This window comes from Habropoda laboriosa, unplaced genomic scaffold, assembly GCF_001263275.1.
Source record: "Habropoda laboriosa isolate 0110345459 unplaced genomic scaffold, ASM126327v1 scaffold1554, whole genome shotgun sequence".
Classification (NCBI taxonomy): domain Eukaryota; kingdom Metazoa; phylum Arthropoda; class Insecta; order Hymenoptera; family Apidae; genus Habropoda; species Habropoda laboriosa.
The window spans coordinates 30695-39191 of NW_017101643.1; the positions used below are offsets into that span (position 1 = coordinate 30695).

At 38.5% G+C, this 8497-nt stretch overlaps 1 protein-coding gene across 1 annotated transcript in view; it reads right to left on the bottom strand.

Moving 5' to 3' along the window:
- Positions 1–2858: 2858 nt before the first annotated feature.
- LOC108578203 (neuroligin-3-like) overlaps positions 2859–8497 on the bottom strand; it is a 25165-nt gene continuing 19526 nt past the window's right edge. Inside the window, exons 5-6 of the mRNA XM_017941485.1 lie at positions 5186–5204; positions 2859–2871 (exon numbers count right to left, since the gene is read on the bottom strand). Of these exons, the coding sequence (XP_017796974.1) occupies positions 2859–2871; positions 5186–5204 (32 nt within the window). The remainder of the gene's footprint in view (positions 2872–5185; positions 5205–8497) is intronic.

An 8497-nucleotide genomic window follows, 5' to 3' on the forward strand; every position in this document is an offset into this window, starting at 1 on the left:
GTACAATTTAGTCCAGAAAATACAATCGTTTTATTCGTTAATTGTCCCTGCGGCAGCAGTTCGGCGGGTACGTCGCGGGTAAGGGAACAAACTGTCTCGAGGTGTAGGCGTACTGGGTTTTTATATTGTTAGGACAGGGAGACAGGGGTAGCGATAGATAAAGATAGAAAATTCGTAGAAAGCGGGGCCGTTCGTCCTCGTGCGAACCTGGATGCCACATGTGCGCTTCTTAGGCTACTCGAGGACGAAGGCAAGTCTTAACCCGGGGAGAGACAAAAGAACGGAAACTAAAATCTGAAGGAGTTGGAATAGAGAAAGTTCGCGTGGAAGAATAGAACGAAATTCGGTAAGGGTTTGTTGACGACGACGTCCCCGCCACAGTTTAAAAATATTTCATTACTTTTATCGAGCAAACAAGCTCTGATTTTCTATTTCCTTATAGAAAAAAGGGCCTTCGAGTGCAAAGGGTTAATGAATAAAAAAAATGAATTTTATTATTACCATCGATTCAAATCATCGCCGTAACATTTACTTATTGTTCGTTCGATTGCAAATACTTTACTGGATTAAAGAAAATTATCACTATTATTATTATTAAAAAATAAATTTCAACGAATACAATGTTTTCTCGATACGAATTTTTCACTCGAACAAGCTTCGAAGTTCCAGCAACGCGTAATTTCACCAAATTTTTCTCACGACAATTTACTACCACGAAAATCTGTTTTTCACAGATGTGCTTACTTTGGACGTCAGAGATGAACTTCGAGTTGTTAGTTCTCGTTCTGTCACCGTCTCTGGTCAACATACTCTGTATGGCGAAATATCTGTTCTACTCGTTGAAAGGAGACGTTGTAAGTTGTGCACGATTCTGTAAACAGTCGTTTCTCGACCACCCAGTACGTTCGATCGCGAGAAAATGAATTACGCGGCAATTAAACTGTCCTTTGAACAACAAAGAACCTCGCTATAACAAACATTTTCATGGTTATTGTTTTGTTCGTTCGTTACACGAATCAGCAGATCAAGAGAAAGAGAGAGAGAGATTCGTAATTTTCCGGGTAGAATTTAATAAATGTACTGCTGATTAATTAAATTTCATTATACCCAGTAATTCGTTAAACAAAAGGAAGACAAAGAAAAGAATGTACGTTCTCGCAGCTGTTCAAACTGTTGGAGAACCTCAGGCACGATTGGACCGTGCTCAACAACGCTAACGAGACAAAGGTTTTAAAGATGCACGCCGCTGTGGGCGGAAAATTGATGCTTTTTTATATCGGTAAGAGAAATTTCCAAGAATTTATACAAATAGCACGTAAATTGAGAAGATTGTGTATTACGTTATTTTCTTACGATTCCCTTTTCAACATTCGAATGTTTCATCGAATCAAATTGTGTTATTTATGAAAAGCCAAGAAGAAAAAGATTCAAGAAATTTGTATAACGTGTTGGATGATTACAAAAGTTCGTGCCCGATTTGAAAATCAAACACAAACGGTGTGTGCGAAGGCACACTTCATTTGAAAATAAAATGAAACGAACAATTATTTGAAAATGAAACACAAGCGGTGTATCTTTCGATAGGCATGTAACATGACGCTGAAACAAACATCTGTTACGTAGTCGATAAGGTTCCCACAACCTCTGAAAATCAGGCACGAACTTTTACGATCGTCTAATATCTATCATTCTCCCAGAATATTTCTTCTTTTTTTTTTTTCTTAACTTTAACAATGCAATTTATGTCTATAAAGCTATACTACTCTCCGTTTCTTTTTCCTAATTACTACAGGATTCGTATACATTGGAATATTTTCCTACGCAATAGTGCAATTCCTGCCGTACATTATCGACGTGATAGCGCCTCTAAACGAATCCCGACACCATGTACTGCCGTACGCCGGCGAATATTTCGTCGACCAGCAAAAATATTTCCTACCAATCGCGTTGCACATGCTCGGGACCGTTACCCTTGGTCTGACGGTCGCCACGGCTGTCGATTCAATTTTCATATTCTTCATGTTCCACGTTTGCGCCAAATTCAATATTCTCGGGTAAACATAATTCGTCGCGCGAGAACATTTTCGCGAGGAGACAAAAAGAACACGGTCAGAGATGAAATTCTTTTATTAACACTCGAATCAATTTTTCAGCGACAGATTGGAACATTTTATGGACGATAATCGAGATAAAAAGCAACCGCCACTCCATGGTAACGCTGGAAGCCATTTTCTCCAGATGAAAATTGCTCGTTGCGTGAGATTTCATCAGCAGACTATACAGTTGGTATCTTTCTCTATCTTTCTGTTGAAGAAAATGTTTTTTAGAGTAAATTGTATAACGATGATGTTTTTCAACGAAAAATCTGCCTCAACGAAACGAAGTAACGTCAAGCTAATAATGGATTGCTACAACGCGTCCTATGTCGTACAAGGCTCCCTGAATCCGATCATTATTACTGTCATCATGCTTCGAGTAAGTGGTACTTCTAACACTCAATCAAATCACTCTTTGCACCATTCGTATTCCTAGAGATTTATACAGGGTGTCTGATTTAACTAGAAACGGTAGAATATGTTAGGTATTTACATACAGTGACTCTCATTGATGTAGGAGGTTAATGACCGGCACGTGCCGAGCATATGGTCGAGCTTGCTTTTTTGTTGAAAACCCTGCGATACGAATAGGCGAAACGAGGGCAACGAACTCGGAAGGCCGTGTTCTTCCGACGTTCCTTGTGATTAAACAAGAGCGAGTGTGTTTGTGCGAATGCGAGTTGCCAAGATAGTGCGTGAGAGTGATAGAGAGCGAGCGCGGGTCGTAAAGACCTTATAAAAAGGGAAAACAATAGCGAGGGGTCATTCATTTTTCCTGCGAAGCGATAAAGCGTTATCAATTTTATTCATCCTAATGTAGGCACCGACGACGGAAAAATATTGAGGGACCCAAGCGGGAATCGAACCCGGGACGCTTACCAAGCCCAGGCTTTGCGCGCTACGCCAACGACTCCCTCTCTATCCTCCCTTGCCGGTTTCCTATTTTTGGGTATGGAGGCCCCGATACTACGCTAATTTTGCATTCTGTTTCTTGCATTAATATTCGGACACTATTTGGAACATTATAACTTTTTTTAAATTGGACCAAATGACTTGAGTTCTTTTGAGAAGTTAGAAGGATTAGTAGGGGAGATCGGGGCTAGTAGGCTAGTTTTCACTTTTCGATTTTTAATCAATCATTTGGGCGAAACATCATTGTAACGGTTATTGTATTTGGTAAGACATATATTTGACTACCTGATTCAATTATTAAAGTCGACTTAACGTTACAACAATTTGCTAACACGTTGCAAGCTGGTCATGGTACCCCAGTATGGGGTAGGTCGAGTATAGGTACAATCGGTTAAGAAAATGTTATTTGCAATTTATTTTAGTGGTAATAAAGTAACATAGTGTCGATAAAGTTGTTTTATTATAAAATATTACTTATCTTTCTCTCACATTTTAATAATAAACTAAAAATTTTTTTCAACAAATTAAACATAGATTATAATATAAGTTAATCAATTTTAAGCGAAACATGGAAATCGCTGATTTAACATCAAAATTACAATTTGAACCTTTACAATTGCAAGAAAAACTTAGAGAATTATAGAAACATAAATTATAAACATATAACTGTAATTCTTATGTGACCTAACTTTATAAATAAGTTATTGACTAACTTTCAATCAGTTGACCAGCTAGTCATGTAGTTAGTCAACCAGCCCCGAACGATCATTTTGAATTCAATACTCTACACAATCCTGAATTATTTATGTATAAAAAAAACTGTTTCAATAGATCGTCTAACGCACAAACTTTAAAATCTTCCTTTAATATTTATTCTATTATAACTATATAGAGCGTGAAAGCATAAAATCTTGAAGAAAAGATATCTACTTAGGTAGCCAATATTTGGATAAACGCTGATAAAACTCAAACAACGTGCGATCACGGAAGTATGCGAAAGTATAATTGATTTAAATCTACAAAACGTATTTTTTAAATTTTTGTTAAATGTGACCTTTACAATTTTCGTTATCTAGTATACTAATCCTTCTAATTTCTCAAAGATCTATTTCTGTATTACATCGCAGTAACCGTGAGTCTGCTATTGTTTCCTTTATTTCGTATTACCGCCATAACTTTTTAACGAAGCTCTAAAAGACCTACGTTCGTATGACATTTTTTTTTTTTTATTTCGACACATAGAATATACTGACAACGTTTGGCCATTAAAACCTGGGACACCCTGTACACAACAAATCTGCTATAGTAGCAAAAAGCTGCTCTATGCTTCGAAAATTGAATTTTGGCCAGCTTTTTATGTAATGGCACCGTTTCGTATACAACGACCTAATAATTTCTTCGCGGGTAAAGTAATCGAAGAGATTTCAAGGTTAAGTTTATTTTTTTTAACGGAGTGCTATATTTTTCTATTGTTCATTTTTTCATAGCGTTTGTTGAGATGAATGCAGCGATGAGCCACGTTAAGACACATCGTGGGGAATTTGTAATACAGTCAACTAGGGTTCAGCTGGGTAAAGACGTGCGACACGTGTGTTGACCTGAATCTCCGATTTTTCATGAAACGAAAAACCTTTCCATCACACGCTATTATATTACGAAAAAGTATATATAGCGTACCAGTTAAAAAAATAAACTTGAACACTACTTCACCTGTGAAAACAGATACACCCACCCCTCCATTTACGCGGTACACTTTATACGCGGTCAGATATGTTCAGTATTCTATAAACTTTCATTGAACTTATTACATATCAGAGAGACGCAAATTCTTACTTGAACGTACTAATTAAATAACTTTGACCTCTTTTGGTTTTTTCCTTAACCCCTTTTTCTACGATTTAAGTTTTACAGTACAGATTCTGACACCGAATAAAACTTATTTTTGCTTTTGACATATTTTTCGATATGTAGTGGAAGATTTTTTATTAAAAAAAAGAATATTTATTAATTTAATAGCACAGTCTTATAAGGCATAAAAAGCCGTTTAATTTTTATTATAAACATTTTTTGTATCTACTATAGTTTTAAAGATATACAGGGAAATAGGGTACACTTTTCTTCATTCAAGGGTTGTTTTCACCCCGAAGAACCGAAATTGGGCCGATAAAAAAAATTGCCCGATAATTCTCTCGAGGTCTCCTACAAACTTAAAAAAAAATCGGATATTTCGGGTTATCGAAGTTCCCTTGTTAGTCTTATTCAACGCGTCCTTATATGTATGTATGCCTTGACGCTCCTCTCTTGCCTCCGAGAAACCCTGGCTCAGGTTGGGGGTTTCTACGGAGCAAGGTCCGCGTCGCGCGAGCACGTGGCTGGGTCCTTACCTGACCCAGCCCTTAGCGCGTGGGGGTGTCAAGGTGTTGGGACAGCGTTTTTCCGCGGTCCTCTCGGTCTGCGGGTCATAAACCAGCGCGAGTCCCAACACTCGCTCGACCATACTCTTACACGCGGAACGGTCAATCCGCGTAAATGGAGGGATGGGTGTATTTATGCCACATTGTGTCGCCCATTATACAAGACAACTTTTATAAGAACATTTTTCTATCGATAACTTCAGTTCCTTCAGACATATTCCATCGTGTCTAATTAAAAATGACACCCGGTATATCGTAGTACGAATTTTACGGCTGAATTGGGCAATCTATGAAAGACATTGCTTCATAACCGATTAAGTTGCGAGGAATGTTTATTAATGGACGTTACTGTCATCTAATACAGATGTTTATGTGCTCGAAACTTGAAGAAATAATACTCGGCGGGGTGCACGTGGTTGGTTACCTGCTTCTGATATTTATGAACACCTTTCCGATGCAGAAATTGTTGGATAACAGCTCGGATATCTTGTATCGAATGTCAGTATTCAGAAAAGTATTACTTTTATCATCCTTCTATCGAAATATATGCAATTCTTCGTGAGTTGATTATTTCAATCCTTCGTTGCAAGTCTGAGGGATCACACTCCGCAAAGTATAACTGTTTCTTTCTCTATTTATTAATAGCACATTTACTTTACAACTTTACTCATCATTCAATATGCTTTTAAATATATATCGAGACTACAGAAGGCCATCGTGCTAGATACTGTTTTTCTTGTTCGTGGGAACAAAACAAACTTTTGGACTTAGAATTTGGACGCAAGTAACGGAGGGTTAAAATAGTGAAATTTCAGTGGCCATAAAATCCAATGATCGAAAATCATATGTAACAATAACATATCGACGTGCTTTACGCAAAAGTAGTATGTTTCATTTGTCTAACGGAGAACAGCATGTGACAGTTTGCCACGTAAAGAAGCACATTTCATCGTTTCTTATGAATATTAGCAACGTTTAGTTTTCCGCCGCGAAAACATTATACTGTTTCGCGACGAAGAATAGCACATTTTGGATTTTGCGGCGAAAACTAGCAGTTCAAATTGTTGAAATGTATTTTGCATAGAAAAATTGAACCTTTGACAATATTGTTTAATAAATAATAACTTGTAGAGTGGATGATGGTAAACACTTTATTTAAATCGGTGGATTCGCGGTACAAATCACAGAATATACAAGTTGAGGCGCGACTCGGTCGGTTTTCGGCGAGGGGTCGCGGATACGTCTATTGTCAATGGTTTTACGCCTTTACTCGGCCAGATTTCCCAAGGAGAGGAGGGGGTAAGAGAGAAAGAGGGAGAGAGTAGAAAGGGAAGAGAAATTGTCGTCTATGTCCCGCGTAAGAGACGTCTGTTTTCTCTTTGGGGGTATTTGGGAGAATTGCATTCAACCCGGAGGTGTCGCTATGACCCGCGTAGGAGCGTCTGCCTCTAGGAGGTCGATAGGTGAAGATGACTAGGGTAGAAACAGGACAGGAAACCTGGTCCTGGAGTCTTCGTTCGCTCCGTGCTGACTTTTTGCAAGGACAATGAGTGTCGTCTATAAATCCGCGAAGGAGACGTCTGCTCGATGTTTGCTAGAGTAGTCTTGCTTCGGCTTTCCCGGAAGGACTGATTTCCTATGGCGAAAAGCCGTCTTTTATATGTTTCAGGAAGGCTAGACCCGACCAATCAGGGTGGGTCAAGCCTTTTCGCAGGTTTGGGGGCGCACGAGCCGCTGTCCGCTACCTGAGGCCACGGGGGGTCGAGCGAGTACGCAGCTCGTACTCGGTATGGTAGAATTAAAAAAAAACAGTTACTCTACAGTTTTATAAATTTATTTTGAGACAGATGAAAATCTCCATGACGCATATCAGCATCATCCGTACTCAAGTAAAGAAGATGCACTCAAGAAGGGAACGAATCGAAGAGAGATAACAGCCGGCAATTTCCAGAACACTTACCTCCCTCGATAACAGTCGTGACCCTCGCCAGAGCCTGAGTCAATTAAGCGTGGAATATGTCTAGATCAAATTCGATCGTATCCGACTTACATGGTCGAAAAAAGAATCAAATCTTGTCGGTTGCTGTGGTAGAAAGCTAAACATACTTTACTTCTTAGCCAACCATTCAAATGTACATATGTACGTCTTTTTGATACTACAAATACTACTTGTTGTGGCAAATCACTAGAACGTGTTAATTTTCGCAGCGAAAAACGAGACATGCTATTTTTCGTAGCCAGCAATTTAAATGCGCTACTTTTTCAAAGAATAACAAAACGCGATATTTCTCGCGACAATGAAGACAAAACGTGCTGGTTTTCGTGAGACAAATGAGACGTGCTACTTTTCGTAACGCACGTCGATATATTGTTCGTCAGGTTTTATTCACGATGGTACGACGCGCCTCTAAAAATACAGAAACTAGTACTGATCATAATGAACAGAAGCTTCGAACCAGTAGGCCTCCGTATTGGCGATTACCAGGACGTAACAATTGAAAATTTCTCATCCGTAAGTCGAATTATTCTAGTACTTTGAACACTCGCTACAACATGACTAACATACGATTTCACTTGTTAAAAGATAATTCAAGTGAGCTTCTCGTCGTTCATGGTACTCTACTCTCTACAATCTTAATCGATGAAACATTGAAGATCATGCGAGAAAATTATATCGGTCGCACGTATCTCCAAAAATAGATCGTTCGTATATCATTGTTCGAACTGTTAGAGAAAACAAAAGAATATTTACAAATAAATTTCATTACATCGAAAATTTCAATATTATTTCACGTTCCACAATTCGTGAAATCGATTATTTCCGTTCATTTAAACGGTACCGTAGACATTTCATTTTCCTTTCCGCCCAGCGTGAAAAAAAGAAAACAATAAATGGGAGTGCAACTTGACGGAAATGTAAATTGAATAATTATCAGGACGATGATCATTTATTCCTGGACAATAATTTATGTTTTTTCAACGTGACGGGGGGAAAGGAAAAAGATGGACCGTAGGAGAAATGAAGTGAAAATTAATTTCGCCGAACGTCCCGGTCGTTAATTAAAAACGGCTCGT